The 22,448-nt window shown below is 41.3% G+C and overlaps 1 protein-coding gene across 1 annotated transcript in view; it reads left to right on the forward strand.

Annotated features, from left to right (window-relative positions):
- Nucleotides 1–22,448, forward strand: part of rrp12 (ribosomal RNA processing 12 homolog) — a 56,879-nt gene that overhangs the window by 14,471 nt on the left and 19,960 nt on the right. Inside the window, exons 12-22 of the mRNA XM_072557305.1 lie at nucleotides 308–408; nucleotides 727–841; nucleotides 4,178–4,320; nucleotides 7,771–7,892; nucleotides 11,985–12,049; nucleotides 14,586–14,748; nucleotides 15,651–15,805; nucleotides 16,070–16,137; nucleotides 16,569–16,662; nucleotides 18,064–18,222; nucleotides 18,357–18,437. Of these exons, the coding sequence (XP_072413406.1) occupies nucleotides 308–408; nucleotides 727–841; nucleotides 4,178–4,320; nucleotides 7,771–7,892; nucleotides 11,985–12,049; nucleotides 14,586–14,748; nucleotides 15,651–15,805; nucleotides 16,070–16,137; nucleotides 16,569–16,662; nucleotides 18,064–18,222; nucleotides 18,357–18,437 (1,266 nt within the window). The remainder of the gene's footprint in view (nucleotides 1–307; nucleotides 409–726; nucleotides 842–4,177; nucleotides 4,321–7,770; nucleotides 7,893–11,984; nucleotides 12,050–14,585; nucleotides 14,749–15,650; nucleotides 15,806–16,069; nucleotides 16,138–16,568; nucleotides 16,663–18,063; nucleotides 18,223–18,356; nucleotides 18,438–22,448) is intronic.

Consider the following 22,448-nt stretch of genomic DNA (forward strand, 5'->3'; position numbering starts at 1 on the left):
AAAACCGTCTCCAATCTGTGCATAACTCAGGAACCATTTCTGCAGCTTTTCTAAAAGTGTCAGAACTGGACACGACATTTCAGTTGAGGCTAAATCTGTGTTTAATACACCTTTAATATATCTTCCTTACTTATCACAGGTTAAATAGTTTCCTCAAACACCTCCGGAATCCTCTAACTGGGTTTAGATAGAGTAAAATTTTCCTCTGCACTGTCCCATCAATATTCCCAGGGCAGGTACAGCCTCATCACCTTGATTTTGTTGAATTGTCATTGAGCTTTCTTCTTGCTCCTCTTTGTCTCTGCAGGTGCTGCTGAGAGAGTGTGTGGCTCCTTTTGCCAATGACATTGGTGTATTTACTTCATCTTCCCCATCTGGTCCTGCCTCCTACATTTGTAAGATGTTTAGGTGAGAGTTTCAAGCTGTCAATTAGCTCACTGTGAGTACTTGCTCATTGATGTTTCTCTGTCTGGGGAGTAGTAGGGTCACATTCGAGTGGCGGGGGACTTGATGGGACAAGGGGGATCAATCAGGCCGTAATAGAGGAAGTATGATAATGGGTTCTAGTTGCGGGGGGGGGGTGGAGGGCTGGTGGAGTCAGTGACTATGTAATTCTTCAATCTTTTATCATAGTCAAAGAAACTGACTGGAAAATAATCTGTTTTAGGGTGTTGTGGTTGGATGCAGTCCTGTTTCACTATATTTATTGGTGGTTTTGTGTTGCAGGGCAGTGGAGGATGGGCTGACCTATCGATTCCACGCTTCCTGGGCTTTCGTACTACAGGTCCTCAGCACATTCTTTGAGGTCATTGGCAAGCAGGCCTATCCAGTGATGAAACAGGTGAGTGCTGGAGAGAGAAAGAAAGGAGGGAGTGCTAGAGACAGCTTGAAAGAGAGAGAATGAGAGAGAAAGGAAGGGATAGAGATGGCTAGTGAGCAAGAGAAAGCATGGGTGAGGGAGGTTTGGGGACAGGGAGAGACATTGAGAGATGATGGACAACCTGTGGAATCTGTTATTTATGTGGCCAGCTAACTCAGGTGGATGATAATGGCATATACTAGGGTCATTGTTCAGGGCCTTACAAAGGATGAACGTTTTTTATAGCAGCAAGTATGAGAGAGTTATCATAGCCAGCAGAGGACCAGAGCACACTTTAATGTGAAAAGGTGAGAGTTTTTGAGCTGAAGTTTCAGCCTCTGACACTGAAGCATCAAGGAGGAGGAAAGTTGAATGAACACTTTGTCCAGAAGGCAGTCACTCCCTTGGTACTTCAGATTGGTCTAGAATGGAATAGTGTGACTACAGGCTGTCACACCTATAGTGTCGCATTTAAATTCTTTTAAAATGGAGGAACATTTGCTCTTCTACTTGCTCAGAAAGTTTGATGTTCTGGCACCTTGTGAGGCTGAACATAAGAACTACAGCGAGACAGCAAATTTACCATGGCGAACTGCAGCTGCAGTGAAGAAAGGAAAGAGAAATGCATTTGTAGGAGATAAAAGTATGGTTGGGGAGGCGGGCAGTGGTGGTTGGAGGGTGTGGGGCTTGGTGGTGATGGTGGTAGGTACTGTTTTCTCTAGCCAGAAGCATGAGTCCCAAGGCAGTGTTCCTTGCCTGGTGCCAGGATTAAGGACATCGCCATAGAGTTGCTGTGGGAGGGAAAGGATCTATTTCTTATAACCCATATAGGTGTGAGTAACATAGATGGGAACTGGGAAAGGGGTTCTGTTAATGGAGTACAAGAAACTAGAGTCTTAATTAAAAGCGTGAGGCATATGGGTCTGAAACAAGTGACTTAATCTTTGTAAGAGAAATTACAATTATGAGATAATCTCTGGAGTACGACCTGAGACAGACAAATTGGGAAATAATTTTAATACAATCAGGTGAGGCAACATGGTTTTACATAAAGGCAATTATGTTTGACAAATTTATTTGGCTTCATTAAGGACATGCTAAGCAGATTGAATAAATAGCAATCAATAGATGTAGCATATTTGGATTTCCAAAAGGCGACAATAGCGTGGTGTTAAAGTCACTGGGCAAGTAATCTTGAACTCCAGGTTAATGGTTTGGGGGCATGTTCAAATCCTACCATGGTAGATGCCGAACTGTGAGTTCAGTAAAAATCTGGAATATAAAGAACTACCTTAATGGTGATCGTGTGACCACTATGGATTGTTATAACAATCCAATTGGCTCACTAACGTCTGGAAGGAAAGGATGTCTGCTATCCTTATCCAGTTCGGCCTACTAGACTATACACTGCAGCAATATGGTTGACTTTTCACTGTTTATGGACAGCAAAAATAAATTAGGAGAAAGTGAGGACTGCAGATGCTGGAGATCCGAGCTTAAAAATGTGTTGCTGGAAAAGCGCAGCAGGTCAGGCAGCATCCAAATTCTCCTTCTCCTTGGATGCTGCCTGACCTGCTGCGCTCTTCCAGCAACACATTTTTAAGCAAAAATAAATTTACAACTTAAACGTTTGCAGCACAAGATAAGAGCTCACTGTTTTGGGTTGCTATGATAGCATAATTAAGAGGATTGACTAAGTAATAGCAAACAGAGTTGGAATAAATAGATAATTTTCAGGACGGTACATTGTAAGGGGTAGAGCGCCCAGAACTGGGCACTCTTCCCTTTTCAATTTGCATCCACCCTCCCCACCCCCCATCTCACATCTCTTCCCGTTGCTGAACTCCAGATCAAAATTGTATGTGCTTCCCTGCGCATACACAAGTGCGTTCTCAAATGAGTGCATATGTGTCGTTGTCCCCAATTGCTGATGTTAGGAGGCAGTCCCTTTTTTGTATATACATTTGACAGAGGCAGAAGACAGAGGGGTTATTAATGGTGGAGAAAGAGAAAAGGAGATGTAATATAGGAGTAAATTAAGATGTGGTGGGGAGCAAACTACTAAGAGCAAATAAAAATGCAAGCAAGGCGAGACTGAGGGAAAAGGAGGGAGTCGGAGATAGAAGAAAATAGAGGATAGACATAATGTGGTCTGAAGTTATGGAATTCAATGTTGAGACCTTGAGGCTGTACCGTGTTGAGTGAAAAATGAGGTGGTGTTCCTCAAAGTTGCATTGTGCTTCATTGGAACATTGCAGCAGAGCCATTACAGAAATATTAGCATGAGCGCATAATACTTTATTGAAATCGTAAGCAATTGGGAGCTCATAGTCATTCTTACGGACAAGTGGAGGTGTTCCGCAAAGCTGTCACCAAGTTTGCGTTTGGCCTTGTTAACGTAAAGGAAACTACATTGTGAGGACTGTATGTAGTAGTCCAGATTGATAGAAGTGAAATGCTGGCCATTTTTTTGCAGAAGGATTGGAGAATAAAAGTTGGGGAAACTTGCTACAACTGTACATTGCAATTAGTGAAACCATACTTAAATGTTGGTTTCCAGTTTTGTTATATATTGGAAACCGGTTAGAGAATGCTGATTTTGTGCATTAATTTATGAAGAAACATTGAGCAAGTTGGGTCTTTATTCTTTGGAGTTTTGAAGGAGGAGAGGTGTTCTCATTGAAACATTTAAGCGAATGAAGAAATTGTTTTCCTCCTAAGGAGAGAGGCAGTTTTACAAATAAGGGGTCTCTAATTTTAAGATGGAGGTGAGGAGGAAATTCTTCTTTGAAGGTTGGTTAGTTTTTGGAAGTCTGTTCCCACTGCTTTATTGAATATATCCAAGGCTGAGCTAGACAAACTTATGATCTAAAAGCTATTAAGTAGAATTGCACCCAGAATCAGATCAGTCGCAACAATGTTACATTTTAGAACAAATTTGAGGGTCTAAAGGGGCCACTTCCTGCTGCAACTTATGATCTAAGGTGAAGCGAGGGGAAGAGAGTGGGGTCGGGGAAGTGGAAAGAGACACTGGAGTGAGTGAAGGGGTGGGGTGCTCTTTGAAGAGATGGTGTGGGAATGAGTGAATGGATTTAGTAATGTCATCTTATGTTTAAAAATGCATGATTTGCATTTCTGTGACCTCCGGACTCCAAAGCACTTTCAACGTTCTCGAGTTGTTTTTCCAACAATAGTCATTGTTATAGTATACGAAACAAAAAGATCAATGTGTACACATCAAGTTGCCAGGCATGTGATAATGACCAGATAATCTGTTTTCTTGTCTCCACTATCTTGATCTTGTCTTTGTGTTTTCAGTGTGTGCAGACTTTGTGTGATCTGCGAGAGACTCCATATTTCGCCCACACCAAGGAGCTGGATCGGACTGTAGGGATGGCTGTTGAGTGCATGGGGCCAGAATCTGTTCTACAGGCAGTTCCCCTACAGATTGATGGCACTGAGTGAGTGGTGCAGTCATGGGAAGTGAATTGATGCCTGGGGGATTAAAGAAGCATTGGCAATATGGAAAAAGAATCTGGTTAAGAGACATTAAATCAGAATGCTAATTCAATGGAGAGAGATTGCATAATTCAGTGGTAGAGAGGGATCTAGGTGTTGGTGCATGAATCACATGAAGTTAAAGTGCAGCCATCAGCAAATAATTTGAAAAACAAACACAATATTGGCGTTAGTTGCATGAGGTCATAGAGTCATGCAGCACTGAAACAGACCCTTCAGTCCATGCTGACCATAATGCCAAACTAAATTCGTTCCACCTGCCTGTGCATGGCCCACGTCTTTCCAAACATTCCTTATTCATGTACATATCCAAATGTCTTTTAAATGTTGTAACCATACCTGTATCGACCACTTTCTCTGGAAGTTCATTCCACACTTGAGCCACTCTGTATATTTAAAAACAAAATTGCTCCTCGTGTCTGTCTTAAATATTTCTCCTCTTACGTTAAAAATATGCCCCGTACTCTTGAAATTCCCCATCCTAGTGAAAAGACACCTGCAGTTCACCTTGTCTATATTCCTCATGATGTTATGAACTTCTATAAGGTCACCCCTCACCACCTATGCTCCAGTGAGAAAACATCCCAGCCTCCCCTTTATAACTCAAGCCCTCCTTTCTGGCAACATCCAGTAAATCCTTTCTGAACTTTTTCCAGCTTAATAATATCCTTCCTAAAACAGGGTGACCAGACCTGGACACAGTATTCCAGCACAGGCCTCACTAACATCTTGTACAACCTCAACACAATGTCCCAACTCCTATACCTGAAGGTCTGAGCAATTAATGCAAGTGTGTTAAATGCTGCCTTAACCTCCCTATTTATATGTGATGCAAACTTCAAAGAATTATGTACCTGAGTCTCTAGTTGTACCTGTTCAACAGCACTAGCCAAGGCCACACTTTTAATTATATACGTCTTGCCCTTGTTTGTTTCACCAAAATGTAATACCTTGCATTTATCCAAATTAAATTCTATCTGCCACTCTTTAGCCATTGACCAAATTGATCAAGATCTCTTTGTAATCTTACATGACATTATTCACTGTCCACTATACCACCAATTTTGGTATCATCTGCAAATTTATTAATCATGCCTCCTAAATTCTCAGATAAATCATTTATATAAATGACAAACAAAAGTAGACCCAACACCAATCCCTGTTGAACACTGGTGGCCACAGGCCTCCTGTCCGAAAAACAACCTCCACCATTACTCTGTCTCCAGCCATTAAACCCATTTTTGTAACTATTTGGCAAGGTCACTCTGAATCCTATGTGGTATAACTTTACTAATTAATCTACCATGCGGAACCTTGTTAAGGCTTTACCAAAGTCTAAGTAAACAAAATTGACCGCTCTGCCCTCTCTAATCTTCCTGGTTACTTCCTCAAAAAGGCTCAATCAAGTTTGACACATGATTTCTCTCGCACAAAACCATGCTGACTATCCCTAATCATTCCTTGCATCTCCAAATGCTTATAAATACTACCTTTCAGAATCCCTTCCAACAACTGACATAATAAAAAAGGTTTACTACAACTGTATTGGTGTTGGTGGGTCAGCATCTGGAGTACAGTGTCCAGTTTTGGTTTCTTTACTTGAAAATATTATAATTGCTTTAGAAGAGGTTCAGATAAGGTTCACCTGAATCATTCCTGGGATGGAGGGCTTAAGTGAGGATACAAATTAAGAGATACAAGCACCAGAGTTTAAAGTGTTGGTTAGGCAGGGTTCAGGCATGTGTTTTCTGGTTAGAGTTTTATTCCAACTCCCTGTTAACCAAATCCCACCTGATTACTTGTTTTCGATATATTTGCGCACAGTCAAGTTCTCATCCAGTTATACTCAACTAACATCAACATTGTCTGTTTTATAGTTACTCTTGGCATCAGACCCTACTAGATATTAACAAGGAGCATTTAGCACCACTGCTCCACCGTTCAGTAAGATCATGGCTGACCAATTAGTGTTTTGAATTCCATTTTCTCACCTATTCCAAAAACCTTTTATTGCATGCCTGGCAAGAATTAATCTACCTGAGTCTGAAAAATATTTATTGACCCTGATTCACTACCTTCTTTAAAAGTCTCACAACCCTCAGAAAATATTCTTTTCATCTTTGTTCTGAAAGGCGAAGCTCTAATTTTTAAACAGGGTCCTCTAGTTCTGGACTCGTCCTCAAGAAGAACATCATTTTCATGTCCATCAAGACTTCTGGATCTTGTACAATGTTTTCTAATCAACCTGTTTAGAGATGTTATAGAATGGGTGATACATAGAATCATAGAAATGCTACTGTGCAGAAAGAGGCCAGTTGATCCATTGAGTCTGCACTAACCCTCCAAAGAACATCACACCCAGATAATCTTGATGAAAACACCTAAGATCTTAAGGTACAGTATAGGGTCGATACCCAGAGGATGGTTTATTTCTTGTAGGGGAGACCATAATTAAGGGATATAGTTTAACACTAAGACTGTCCTTTCTAAGATGCCATTGGGAAATGTTTTCCTTGGTTGTTAAAGTGAGGAATTTTCTAGTGGGGGCTGAGTCTTCACATTCACTCAAGGATGAGTTAGATGGAATTTAGATAGACAGAGGGGTCTATCTAGTGGAGATGAGACTGCGACCAAATCAACCATATGTTAATTGAATAATAGAGCAGGAAGAAATGGCCTGCTACTGCTCCTGAATACTCTCTTCTTATGACAGAAAGTAGAGAGTTGCCGTGAATCAGTATTCTTTCCCCAGAATGAATGGGAGGAGAGATTGATGATTATCAAGGGTCAGTACCAGCACCACAACTCTCTAATGCATTAATATCCTCGACTGGGGTATACAGGCTAACAGACTTTCGGAATCCATGGACAACTTGGTGAAATGGACAGATAATTAACAGATGAACTATGACAGATATATGAAGTTATACATTTTGCTGCAAAGCATAAAGAGAAACTGTATAATCTAAATGGTCCAACATGAAGAAAATGCAAGAACAGAAAGATGAAGTGTTTAAAGATGAAAAGTGCAAGTTGAGAAGCTTGTATGAAAAGCATATTGGATGACTGATTTTATAAACAGAGGCTGAGAATATAAAGGAAGGAATTATGCTACCCCTATACAAAACAGTGGTTAGGCCAGAGCTAGAGTTCTGTGCTATTCTAGGCACCACATTTTAGACATTAAACTTTACAAGCACTGCAAGCTGTAACCCTTTGCACAAATGAGAATTATTTAGAAATTTTACATACTTGAATGGTGCATGATTCCTGTGTACTATTCCTATATCCACTGTTTCCAAATTGCTTCTGGAAATAGTCTCCCTTTATTTACTCTGATCAAACCTCTCATAAAGCGTTGACCTTACTCTGTGACATGTCTTTTGCTTTAGGGAGACGTTCGACTTTCCTCGGAGTTGGCTCATTCCTGTGATCCGAGACCATGTAAAACATACACGGCTCACTTTCTTCAACCAATACTTTCTACCCTTGGCTGCAAATCTCAAGAACAGAGGTACTAGGTGGGACGGTGAGGGAGGGATGGGTCCACACTCAGCTAGGAGAAGACAGCAAAAGGGCTTCTGGGGAACAGGAGAGGAACCCACAAACACAGGGTTTAGGAGTAGAAGCAAATCACTCAGTCCTTCATAACCACTCCAACATTCAAGATCAGTGCAGATCGGTTTGTCCTGAATTCCCTTCTACCCCAACTATACTGTGATTCACTTTCCTTACAAGCATCTGACTCTACCTTAGTAACATTCAGTATACTTACCTCCACTGCCTTCTGAGGCAGTGTGGTCCATGGTCCTACAGGTATTGGAGCAAAGAATTCCTCTAAGATCTGTCCTGATAGGGCCACCCATAAGTTTAAAATAGTGATCTCTAGTGCGCCTTCAATAAAAGGAAATAATCTTTCCACATCCGCATTGCCAAGACCATTCAGGATCTTTTATACTTAACTCAAGTCACCCCTCACTCTTCTACACTCAAGAGAAAGCTAGGAAAAAGTGAGGACTGCAGATGCTGGAGATCAGAGTCAAGGAGTGCAGCAGGTCAGGCAGCATCCAAGGAGCAGGAGAAGACCTTCAGGGCAGAGAAGATGACCTGGGGCTGCAGTGAGAGAGAGACGTACTGAGATCCTTGTAGAGGGAGGAGGAGAACTTCTTCAAGGTAGGCATCCTTGGAAGAGGCTTTGCAGTAAGGTTATAATGAATTAGGGGAAAGTGAGGCCTGCATTTGCTGGAGATCAGAGTCAAGCTGTGTGGTGCTGGGAAAACATAACTGGTCAGGCAGCATGTGAGCAGTGGGCTTATGTCCGAAACATCGACTCTCCTGCTTATGCTGTCTGACTGGCTGTGCTTTTCCAGCAATGCACTCTTCGACTCCAGTGAAACCACCTGGTCCTCATAAGGTATCCGCACATTTCAATTGTTCCTGATAGATTTCCTCTGAACTGCCTCCATCACATTTACATTATATACCTGAAGCATAATATCCTTGCTTTTATGATCAATTTCTCATATAAAGGATAACATTTCATAAGCTGCCTTAATTGCTTGCTGTATCTGCATACGAAAGCTTTGTGATTCATATACCAAAGTTCCTTGATCCTGCTGCACATTGAAATTCTGCACGTTATCTGTTCAAGTAATACTCTGCCTTTTGGTTCATTTTGCCAAAGTGAACAACTTAACATTTCCTACATTATATGCCATTTTCCAGATTTTTCCCCACTAAACCCCTCTGCATCCTTGTTATAATCATTTCACAACACGCATTCTCATTTATCTTTGTATCACCTGCAAATTGAGACACTATACCTTCAGTCCCTTCATCTAAATCATAAATGTTAATTCAGACTTTAGCTCAGACTTTAGCACAGACTCTGTGGGATACCACATGTCACACATTGCCGGGTTGAGAAACACCCATTTATGCATTTGTTCTGTATTCTTTTAGTCAGTCGATCTTCTGTCCCTGCTCATACGTTTCCCCCTATACTATGAGTTCCTGTTTTGAGTGATAACACTTTTATATGCCTTCTGGAAATCCAAAAAACAGGATATCAGTGGGCTCACCTTTACGTACAATAGATGTTACGCCTTCAGAAAATTCCAATAATTTGGTTAAGTGCGATATCCTTTTCAGAAAACCTTGACTCTTCTGATTGTGAAATGTTTTTCCAAATGCAAGTTATAATCTCCTTTGTGACCAATTCTAGCACCTTCCTCATGAAAGATATTAAACTAACTGGTATCCTTCCCTCTCCTCCTCGAAAAGACGGGAATATTTTCTACCGTCCAAACAGTTGAAACCTTTCCAGAATCATAACTTGTTTTGGAAAATTAACACCAACATACTGATTACCTCATTAGCCATTTATTTTTAAGATCCTTGAATCAAGTTAATTTAGATTCAGAGATTTAACAACCTGCAGCTCCATTGATTTGTTCAGTGCTACTTTCCATTGCTGAGTGACTATAATTTCACTGAGTTCCTCTCTTCCTTCAACCTCCTGATTAACAAGTATTACTGGTTTGCTTTTTGTCACCTCTCTGTGAAGACAGATTCAGATATGTATTCATTTATTACGCCATTTTCTAAAATCCACTGTTAATTCCTTGGCCTCACTCTTTAGAGGACCAGCACTAAATTCTTTATTTTGTTCCATTTTTAAGATAACTATTGAAACTCTTGCTGTTTGTTTCCATATTTCCAGTTAACATCCTCAATGCTGTAATTCATTTGTCCTGATTAACCTTTTAGTCATTTTGTGCCATTGTTTTATATTCCAATCAGTTATCTGACCTGCCGTTCACCATTGCACAATGCCCTTTCCTTAACTTCTTCATGTATCCGCCCTTTGAATTTTTTTTTTGTTGGAATGCAGTTACATGGAGTGTTGAAATATCTCCTTAAATATCTGGCGCTGCGCCTCGACTGATCTATCAATTCGGGACTAGTTCACTTCAGGGAGCTTAGCCTTTGTGCTTGTATGCACACTAAATGGACTGGCAGTTCAGAAAGGTAGTTCACCACCAGCTTCTCAAAGGCTCTTGGGATGTGCAATAAATGCCAGCCCAACCAGCAATGCCCACCATCCCCTGAATAAATTTTTAAAATTCCCACGTAGTTACCCTTATTTAAATTCAAAATACTAGTTTTAGACCTCCTCCTTTTCAGACTGGATGTACGTTCTATCGTGTTATGAGGTCTATTCCCTAGCACCATTACTTTGAAGTCATTAATTCATCCTTTCAATTTACACAATACTACGTCCAATATAAGCTCATCTCTTTGGTTCCAGAGCATGCTGAAGTAAGAAACTACCTTGAAAGCATTCATACCGTGAGCCTACGATTGTAAATCTGATTTTTCCAGTTTATATGTGGAATATCATCATCTATGCTTATTACCATCACATTGTCACAAACATCCAGTATTTTTTTCTTTTATACTTAAGTCTTCCACATTAAGGTTACTGTTTTGGAGCCTGTAGATCATTCACACTAATGACTTGTTTCCATTACACTTTTTCATCTCCATCCAAACCAATTCTGCTGAATTGCACCATCTCTAACTCCTGCACCAGTGCCACCTTTGGTTAGGAGTGTTATCCCTTCACCTGAAGCAGTTCATTCTTCTTGAATGTCATATACTCATCAGTGTTCAGATCCAAATCTCTTGCTAGATAAGTGGTTTTCCAAGTATGTTTCATGAGGGTTCTTGAGGTGGTCTGTGGGTGGTCTTAAATACAAGTTACTGACACACAACACTGCAGTAACACTAGTAAACAAGTCTGAATCATCATCTTGTCTGACACTGTCTTTATAAGACACTGGACTTTAGTAAGGCGTTTGATCAGGTTCTGCACTGTAGGCTGATGGAGAAGGTGAAGTCGCATGGGGTCCAGGGTGTTCTAGCTTGATGGATAGAGAACTGGCTGGGCAACAGGACACAGTGTCTCTGTTATGGCCATCAGATCATGCTTATTTACTTCAATGAGTGCTTTTGTTTCATTTACTTGTTAAGAATGCTCAGCACATTCAGATGCCAAACGTTTTGCTTTTTTGTTATCTTTACAGCATTTAGTCTTGACTGCTGTTTTTCTCTGTCTAATCATGTCATTTTCTGACCATAGTATTTTGGCATTAGAATTTTGCTGCTCTTCCTTGATTCTATCCCTTGATTTATTACTGTTACTAAAGCTTGATCCTTCACCAACCCCTTTCAGTAAGCACACACAGCAGAATGCTGGAAGTCTGAGTGCTGGGGAAACACAGAAGGTCTGCCGACATCTATTAAGAGAAAAACAAGAGTTAACATTTCGAATCCAATGACCCTTTATCAGGAAGGATCTGGCATTAATATTTTCCCCCATACACTGAATTTTCACTTTGAACAAAATTCCCAGATGTTCTCTCCACACCCCCCTTTGTCTCTGTCTCTCTCTCACTCACTCTCACATATAGTCTCCTCTTGCTGGCACATGCACTTAATTGGAGAGAGCAGTGGGGTGATGGGAAATTTTGGCCTTGATGTTGGCCCAGTATGTCCAGTTATGGTGTGTGTTCTGATGCTGAACTCCTCTTTCTCTCTGTAGCACTTGAACTCGCTCAGTCTGGACGATCTCTTGAAGCTAAAATTTATGACACGTTGCAATGGCAGGTAAGGACCAAGAGGTGGAACCAGTGACAGCAGTGACTCTATAGAAGAGGAGAAGGATCTGTATTCCTAGGCTCTCTTATACATAACTCCATTCAACTGCAGTCTGCTACTATGCTAGATGCTGCTCTATCACCAGAGAGCAGTCTAATGTAGGCTGTTGAGGTGCAAATTCCCTCTGTCTTTGTGTGGATAGTTGGGTTTGGGATTTTTAAATGAATTCACAGGATGGAAAGGCAGTATTTATTGTCCTTTCCTAATTGCCCTTGAGAAGATGGTAGTCAGCTGCAGCCTTGAATCACTGCCATCTTTGTACTTCAGTTGCTTGCTTGGTGCAGTTGGGGTGAAAGTTTGAGGTTTTGATGAAGTGACAATGAAGGGATAGTGATATGGTTCCAAGAAGGGATGGTGAGTTGCTTGGATGGCACTTGCAGTTGGTGATGTTCCATGTGCCTGCTGGCCTTCTCTTGCTAGGTAAGTGGTTTTCCAAGTATGTCTTATGAGGGTTCTTGAGGTGGCCTGTGGGTGGTCTTAAATACAAGTCACTGACACACAACATTGCAGCTAACACTAGTAAGCAAGTCTGAACCATCATTCTGACCGACAGTGGACTTTAGTAAGGCGTTTGATCAAACTCTCCACTGTAGGCTGATGGAGAAGGTGAAGTCGCATGTGGTCAAGGGTTTTCTAGCTTGATGGATAGAGAACTGGCTGGGCAACATGAGACAGAGTAGTAATGAGAGGGAGTTTCTCAAAATGGAAACCTGTGACCAGGGGTGTTCCACAGAGATCTGTGCTGGAACCACTGTTGTTTATGATATATATAAATGATTTGGAGGAAGATATCAGTTGCCTGATTAGCATGTTTGCAGATGACACCAAGATTGGTGGTGTAGCAGGTAGTGAAGGGGACAATGTCAGAGAATACAGCAGAATATTAATAGATTGGAGAGATGGGCAGAGAAATGGCAGATGGAGTTCAATCTGGGCAAATGCGAGGTGATGTGTTTTAGAAGATCCAATTCAAGAGCAAACTATACAGTAAATGGAAAAGTACTGGGGAAAATTCATGTGTAGAGAGATCTGGATGTTCAGATCCATTGTTGCCTGAAGGTGGCAACGCAGGTCTGGAAAGTGGTCATGAAGGCATTCGGCATGCTTTCCTTCATTGAACAAGGTTTTGAGTACAAGAGTTAGCAGATCATGTTACAGTCGTACAGAACTTTGGTTCAGCCACATTTGGAATACTGCGTATAGTTCTGGTCGCCACATTATCAAAAGGATGTGGATGCTTTGGAGAGGGTGCAGAGGAGGTTCACCAGGATGTTGCCTGGTATGGAGAGCGCTAATTCGGAAGAGGGGTTGAAGAGGTTAGGATTATTTTCATTAATAAGACAGAGGTTGAGGGGGAATCTGATTGAGGTCTACAAAATCATGAGAGGTATAGACAGGGTGGATAACAAGAAGCTTTTTCCCAGAGTAGGGGACTCGTGACCCCTAGTAATTGAGCTCAAAGTGAGAGGGGAATGTTTAGGGGAGATATGCATGGAAAGTTCTTTACGCAGAGGGTGGTGGGGACCTGGAATGCATTCCCAGCAGAGGTGATAGGGGCGGACATGATAGTTTAATTTAAGTTGTACCTAGGCAGATACATGTATGGGCAGAGAGCAAAGGAATACAGATCCTTGGAAAATGGGGCGGTAGATTTAGATAGAGGAAATGGATTGGCACAGGCGTGGAGGGCCGTAGGGCCTGTTTCTATACTGTAATTTTCTTTGTTCTTTATCTTCACATTCACGTGCATCATACAACCAGACAAACTCTGCATGGCACATTGGCCTCTTAGAAAACTATGTGATTATAACTCATGTTAGAATGTTTCAACTAAATGTATTCCCTTTTTTCAGAGTGAAATAACTACATTTAATAAAAAACTTGAATGCACGTACGTTTATTACATTTGGTAGTGAAGAACAAGTGAAGTATTTATATTTTTCATTAATTCCCATTAATTCTGATTTAATCTTTTTATGGTGACAAACAGAAGTAGGTGCAAGTATTAACATTTATCAGCACAAGCGAGAATGTTTTTCAGGTCTTGTTGCATGCATGCATGTAGGCAGAGTATTTAAGGTATCTGAGGAATCTGAAATAATACTTTTTATGCTGTCATTAATGATTGTATCCACTATTCATTTTTATGGAAGGAATATCATTGATTAAGCAGCTTAGATTATTGAGCCTAGGATTCCCTGAGGAACTCCTGCAGTGAAGCCCTGGAGCTGAGATGGTTGGCCTTCAATAACAACATTTTCCTTTGTGCTATGTATGAATCCAGTGGAGATATTTTTTCCAATCATCATTCACTTCAGGTTTGCTCGAGCTCCTTGTCAAATGCTGCCATAATGTCAAGGGCAGTTGTTCTTACCTGGAATTAAACAATTCTCTCCATCATTGAACCAAGGTGTTAACCCTTGATGTTATTCTCTGCACTCAGGCTGTAGATCATTTGCTGATCACCAGTATTTATTTTATTTAGATTTGGACCATGCTGCCAGGATTCTGCACAAAACCCACAGACACAGCAGTGGCTTTCAAAGGTATTGCGAGGACTTTGGGCACAGTCATCAGTGACCGCCCAGACCTCCGACTCACCATTTGTCAGGCGCTTCGCACGCTCATCAACAAAGGTTGTGAAAATGGTGAGTTGTGGCTTCGGTAACAGAGATTTCACCTGGAGAAATATTGAAGAAGCTCCACAAGCAATCCAGTACCAATTGGCTTTCTATCCATCCCGAAACAGTCGCAATTCCAATGCAAATCATGATCAGTCCCAAGTTGTTAAATGGTGCTCCTGGGTTTTGCTGAGTTTACATTGAAAGGTGTATATTCCTTGACTAGAGATGCTGCACCTGTGGAGCCTCCTGCTGAATTCACTCTTGGACTGAGTGCGCTGTACCATGGTTGGTCTCATTAACTGGCAAAGCTGCACCTAAGAGGTGGTGTGGCATAGTGCTAATGTTAGTGAACCAGTAATCTGAAAGCCCAAGTAAATGCCTTAGGGGACGTGGATTCAAATCCCATTGTAATAGATGGTGAAATTTGAAATTAGTTAAAGTTTTAAGTTAAAAGCTAGAGTTTTGGCAACTATGCAACTATTGTTGAACCAGTTCACTCCTTTAATTTAATGAAGGATATCTGATCTGTCAGTTTTATCCAGCCTTGTCAACATGTGATTTCTGACCTGCAGCAATGGTGTGATTGCCCTTTGAAATGACCTAGGGAGCCTTCCGGGTCAAGGGCAACTAGGGACATGCAGCAAATGCTCACTTTCCAACAACTCGTACATTCCAAATAAGAATAAAAACAATTCTGCTGCCTGGGTGGACGGGAGAGCTGGCCACCCAGGCTCGTGTGGATGGAAGAGCTGCCACCGGGCCTGACCCTTCAATAGGGAGTAGCCTCAGCCTGTGCAGCAGGTCAGATTCCGGTTGAGAGGGGGACAGTGTACTCTGTCCAGTCAGCTGTACTGTCTGTGTGGTGCAGGAGGAGGCTTGAATCTGAGTTGGTGTGAACACATTCCATTTGCTTCTTATTCTTCCAGAGACTGATCGAGCTGAAGTGAGTCGATTTTCCAAGAATTTCTTGCCAGTCCTGTTTAATGTTTATAGCACAGAACCAGCAAGTGGAGAGAGTGCAGCCTACAGACTGCCTGTGCTTGACACTATCAAAGTATACCTGACTCTAACTGACCAGCAGGTGAGTTTGTTGATATCAACTTGGAAACATCACCAATCACCTCTGATTTTGTCATTCTGAAATCTGAGTGTAAGCTATTTTCTAATTTCAGGCCTTAAATTCACAATTGTATTGGCATATACTGGCACTCTCTGATCTTAGAGTTACACTCTGAGCTGGGATTGTGAATCATTTTCTGAACGGGTTTGTCAATGTACCTGCCCAGACATTGAGTACAGATTAATAGACTGCCCTGTTGTCTAATTCCCTGCTACTGTTTGACAGCTGGTGTGTGGATTTCTGGACAAGGCCATTGAGAAGCTGAAGAAGGCAGAGTGTTCAGAGTTCACGCGGTAAGGAGAACATCACCAAAAGGCAGATATGTTGACCATGCACTGGCCTTAGACCAGAGGCATGAGGGCATGTTGGCTGCCTTCATACTCCAGAATGCAATTTCAAAGAAAAACGTATTTTGAATCAGTATGCTCAGACAGGAGACATTTGCAGTGCAAGTCGGGCATAATACTAGACGTCCTTGCCCAGAGGCAAGGACACAACCACTGTGTCGTGGACGCATTTCCCTTAGCCAATAGTTTAACTCTGCCTGTATTTCTTGGAGTGCCGTAGTTGATGAATAGTCAAGTGAAATTATTGTGTGCATCATTAAATTAGAATTGGACTAATATTTCTTAAAATTATTAAAATTTCAAAGTTGAGACTAGGCTATTTATTTTCCAAGTTTACAGTAAGACAGTTGTACACTCAATGTTTTGGTTTCCAATAGGCTGTCACTTATGGACCTGATTGTGGCAATGGCACCTGTGGTCGATGAGCTCAGCATGAATAACATTTTCCAGACCATCCTCCCATTCTTGCAGGTAAATAGCGATGTTACAGGTTTCTACTTGATTGAACCAGAGGCATGATGAGCATGTTATTCATCTGATTTAAAATAATTGGTTACAAGAGTAGTCAAGTTCAAAATGTGTTGATGCAGCCTGAGAGTTGACAGGTTTTACAGAGTAGAAATGTTTTGATAGAGTGGAATTACTGGGAGCCCTGGTGACTTTCTAGTGCTGGAGGCGACCCTTAGTCTAGGAGCAGTAGAGAATTTTTTTTAGTGTGCTTGAGATGTTTCCTTAATGCCAAAGAAGTGTTCCTGGGGTTTGGAAGGTGGAGTCTGTCTTCTGGAATCCTACAAAAATACAGCTGCTTTGGAGCACTGAGTAGGTAGAATCTTGTTGGTACTTGCTAAGATGGGGAGAGGTGGGTGGATGGTGGATATAGAAGGGCATAGGCCAGGAAAGTCAAGTTGTCACTTGCAACAGTGTCAGAAAGCTGCATGTCTCAAAAAGTAAGAGATTAGACATGGGAGTTGACCATTCAGCCCATCGATCCTGATCAATACAATCATAGCTAATTGATCACATCATTGCCTTTTAATCACCCATCCCCAAAATATTCCACGCATTGTAATCAGAAATTGCTCAATCCCTACCTTAAACATACTCAAAAATAGGTGACACATTTTCACAGACTATTCCCATTGTGATTATGAATGTGGAAATTTAAAATTGAAATGCAAGAATAAAGATGGAATGACTTGAAAGTAAGTCCTGACCCAGTTATTTATATGATTCTTAAAGATAGAATGTGCAATTTAGAAAATGGTGGGGCTGAATTGTGTCTTGCTCTAGTTCACGTCAACACCCATACCATTGACCCACCTATTCTAATGCTTTTCACCTTGACCTGCATTGGACCATGTTCCAGTGTACTGGTCACTTTTTTCTGACTGCATCTGTGAAATAGTGGCACAGTTAAGATTTCGAATCTAGTTCTGATGAAAGGTCATCAACTCAGACTTTAACTCTTTCCCTCTACAGATGCCCACAGACTGCTCAAAGTTTCTTTAGAACTTTGTTTTTATTTCAGGTTTTCAGCATCCGCACTATTTTGAGTTGGTATAACCTTAAATTTAGAGTTGGAGCATTCAAGGTTGATGTCGGGAAGTTTATACTAAAGGGTTTGGAAATCTGGAACTTCCTTAAGTAACCGTTAAAGCTGAGACCAGTTGGAAATTCAGTATTTAAGATGTTCGGGAAATGACTTAAAACCCATAACTCGATTTGATAAGATTTTTAAGTACAGAGCTAAGCCTGGTAGATAGAGTTTTTCCAGATCAACTCTGATCTAATTAAATGGTGAAAGCTTGAGGGACTGAGTTCCTGTTTGCATCTGAGTGATCCAACTATGCTGTTTTGCTCTTTCTGTGATAGAGCAAAGATCATCATATCCAGAAGAAGGCCTATCGAATCCTTGAGGAGATGTGTGGTGGGGAGAGGGAAGCATGCAGACAGTTTGTTCATAAACATTTGGAGGAGATGAAAGAAACATTGCTGGGATCTCTGAAGAGTGCAGCCTCTCCTGCAAAGAGGGTGAGTGTACCACTGAAAGGAAGATTCTTCAAGTGTATGTAACCGGGCTACTGAGCCAATTATGGAGTGTGGTGTCTGTGGTGGATCCCTCTAAATTTCTCTCTCTCTCTCTCTCTCTCTCTTTCTCCACCTAGCCAAGGTTAAAATGTCTGATTCATATTGTCAAACAGCTGTCAGTGGAACATCAGCCATTCATTGTTGCGTTGCTTCCTGAGGTAGGACACCATCAATTATTCGAACCATTTATTTTTCCATCTAGTTGTCTGCTGAAATGTTCTGGGAGTGCTGACTTGTTGCATGGTATTGTGTTTTAGGTTAAAGCATTTTCCAGTTCACAGATTGGAGAGTACTGTGTCCTGAACCTTTTCCAACTGTGACCCGTTTTTGAGGCATGGAAATTGCCATGAACTTGCAATGAGAGCTGAGAGATCAGGGCTTTCACTTTCAAAGATTTTGAAAATAATTTATTTTCAATTAATTTATTTACCCCTGAGGCAGGGTACAGGTCTGTGATATCGCTCGCACGGATTAAAAAAGGTTGGAGTTTAAATGAACCTCACAGCCTTCTTGGGGCTTTGTGATAGCCGTTGCTACCCCAGTGTCTCATGAACACCCTCGGCTCACTGGTCACAATTTGAGAAGTACCATCTTGGAACATCCCATGAGATCTCTCGTGAGGAGGAGAGACTCCCTGATGTCCGTGTTGGCATTCCCCTCACCCTGAGCCAATATTATCAGAAACAAACCAGTCGTTGGTTGCACTTGGTGCTGACTCTGTTGCTAAAGTCTGACAACTATTATTCTCGAAATGTCAGGTTATATGAACTGGAAATGTTTAAACAGCTTTGGTCTCTTTTCAAGAGAAAAGAGAAGACTAAAAGGTGATCCAATAGAAATCAAATATGAAATTTTAGAGCAGACAAAGAATATTTGTTCCTGTGGGAAGAGCATAATGAGCTGTCCTCAATAAAAGAAGTCAACAAAGGCCATTTGTGGCACATTGGTAGTGTCCCTACCTGTAGGCCAGAAGGCCCAGGTACAATGTGGTGCCACTATTTAAGAAAGGAGGTAAGGAAAAGCCAGGGAACTATAGACTGGTGAGCCTGACATTGGAGGTGGGCAAATTGTTGGGGAGAATCCTGAGGGACAGAATTTACATGCATTTGGAAAGGCAAGGACAGATTCGGGATGGTCAACATGGCTTTGAGAAATCATGTCTCATGAACCTGATTTAGTTTTTTGAAGGATTATGAAGAGGATTGATGAGGGCAGAGCGGTGGATGTGATCTACATAGACTTCAATAAGGCATTCGACAAGGTTCCTCATGGTGGACTAGTTAGCAAAGTTAGATCTCATGGAATACAGGGAGAACTAGCTATTTGGATACAGGACTGGCTTGCAGACTGAAGACAGAGAGTGGTATAGGGTTGCTTTTGAGACTGGAGGCCTGTGACCAGGGGTGTGCCACAAGGATCAGTGCTGGGTCCACTGATTTTTGTCATGTGTATAAATGATTTGGATGTGAACATAGGAGGTACAGTTAGTAAGTTTGCAGGTGATACCAACATTGGAGGTGTAGTGGACAGTGAAGAAGGTTATCTCAGAGTACAATGGGATCTTGATCAGATGGGCCAATGGGCTGAGGAGTGGCAGATGGAGTTTAACGTAGGTAAATGTGAGGTGCTGCATTTTGGAAAGGCAAATCAGGGCAGGACTTAATGGTAAGGTCCTGGGGAGTGATGCTGAGCAAAGTTACCTTGGGGTGCAGGTTCATAGTTCCTTGAAAGTGGAGTCACAAGTAGATAGGATAGTGAAGATGATGTTTGGTATGCTTTCCTTTATTGGTCAGAGTACTGAGTACAGGAGTTGGGAGGTCATGTTGCAGCTGTACAGGACATTGGTTAGGCCACTGTTGGAATATAGTATGCAATTCTGGTCTCCTTCATACCAGAAGAATGTTGTGAAACTTGAAAGGGTTTAGAAAAGATTTACAAGGATGTTGCTAGGGTTAGAGGATTTGAGCCACAGGTAGAAGCTGAATAGGCTGGGGCTGTTTTCCCTGGAGCATCTGAGGTAGAGCTGTGACCTTATAGAAGTTTATAAAATCATGAGGGGCATAGATAGGGTAATTAGACAAGGTTTTTATCCATGCGGTGCAGAGTCCAGAATTAGAGGGCATAGGTTTAGAGTGAGAAGGGAAATATTTAAATAGGGCCTAAGGGGCAATGTCGTTACGCAGAGGGTGGTGTGTGTATGGAATAAGCTGCCAGAGGAAGTGGTGGAGGCTGGTACAGTTCTAACATTTAAAAGGCATCTGGATGGGTACATGAATAGAGGGATATGGGCCAAGTGTTGGCAAATGGGACTAGATTTAATTAGGATATCTGGTCAGCATCGACCAGTTGTACCTAATGGTATGTTTCCATGCTGAACCTCTCTATGACTCGTAAGTCCCACCTGCTCCATAGATACTCTGAACAGGTTGGTAAGAAAATATCTAAAATATTCAACAAATTCAATAGGAAATTCAGAAGTTTTGTCTTGACCCAGGTGTAGCACCTGTACTGCCTGAACTGCAGTGATTTATGACCCCACCTTTCCAAGGATAATTGGGAATGGGTATTAAATGGTGGCTTAGTCAGTGGTGCCTACATTCTATGAAAAAAAATGACTGAGTCAAATAGTTGGAAGGTAGGAAATAGCAGAGGTACTTGTATACTTATTTAATAATTCAACCACTGGTTGATAGCCAATGTTTTACTTGTGAAAAGTTGTGGCACTGGAAAAGCACTGCATGTCAAGCAGCATCTGAGGAGCAGGGAGTGGACGGTTCGGGTGTAAGCCCTTCATCAGGAATGAACTGATGACTTTCCTGATGAAGGGCTTGTGCCCAAAACATTGACTCTCCTGCTCCTCAGATGCTGCCTGACCTGCTGTGCTTTTCCAGCACCACCCTTTTTGACTGTGATCTCCAGCATCTGCAGTCCTCATTTTCTCCTAATGTTTTACGAATGTTTAGGAAAAGAGCGCATCAATAGGAGAACTAATGGATTCCTTACAAAAGGAGAGAATAGAAAATTTAGAAATGGAAAATAATCTGATAAATAGCATAAATATCAGATGGAAAAGTCTTGATTAACCTTATTAAATTCTTTGAACTAGTGAGAGACTAGACATAGATAATGTATTAAATACAGTTTCTGAATTTTCTTTGCTCAGATTCCATACAATAGCTTAATGATTAATAGTGGAGTCGGGAGACAAATAACAATATTGTCATCTAGCTTGCTGCAAGACTGGAATAGCAAGGAGGGTAAAGAATGACTGTTCTAAGTTGCAGAAGGTCAAGCCCTACAGGAATCAGTGATGGAATCACTGCAGTTCTCAATGTATATTCATAATTTAGACTTTGGAAATGAAAAGGCAATTTTATATGACACCAAATAGGTATGAGGTGAGAGGAATACAGGGCAACAAAAGGGGTCAGGAGTACAAATGCACAAAATCCTTGGAAGTAGCAAGACCATGAAAAACAAACCAACCCCTAGGGTTTACTTCTCAAAACAAACTAAACTTATGTCAAACATTAGTCAGCCCATGTTTCAACTATTTTAATCATAAGTAATAGATACTGGCCAAATTGCAACTGATCTTGAATGCAAAAATGTTAGCGTTTACTCACTGAAAGTAGTTTAAGTTACTGGGTCTCTTTTCCCTTGAAAAGAGAAATGTATAGAAAAATGATAAAAACAGAAATTGCTGGAAAAGCTCGGCATGTGTGTCAGTATCTGGAGAGAAATCAGAGTTAACGTTTCGGGTCGAGTGGCCATTCCTCAGCAATTTATTTTTGTTTGGTTTATAGTATCTGCAGTTTTTTTTGGTTTTTATACAGAAAAATGATGTAAGGTTTTGGTAAAGTAGATGTATTTTTGCATAAGTCGTGAGAATGTGGTCCTCATTATCACAAGGAAATGTTGATGCCAATAAAATGAATACCTTTAAGGGAAGACAAGCAGATGAGATAGAAGGGAATGTAGGGTCATGCTCATAGTTAACTGAGGAAGGATGGAATAATATTCAAGTGTCGCATAGATACCAGTCCGTACTGATTGGGCTTACTTGTCTGCTTCTGCAGTGTATATTTTACATAATTCGTTGGTACTGCTAATGAAGAGCTAACTGAATCGCATCAGAGAACGATCCCATTGTTTGAGCTGTGGCAGTT

The sequence above is a fragment of the Chiloscyllium punctatum genome, chromosome 38 (assembly GCF_047496795.1).
Source record: "Chiloscyllium punctatum isolate Juve2018m chromosome 38, sChiPun1.3, whole genome shotgun sequence".
NCBI lineage: Eukaryota > Metazoa > Chordata > Chondrichthyes > Orectolobiformes > Hemiscylliidae > Chiloscyllium > Chiloscyllium punctatum.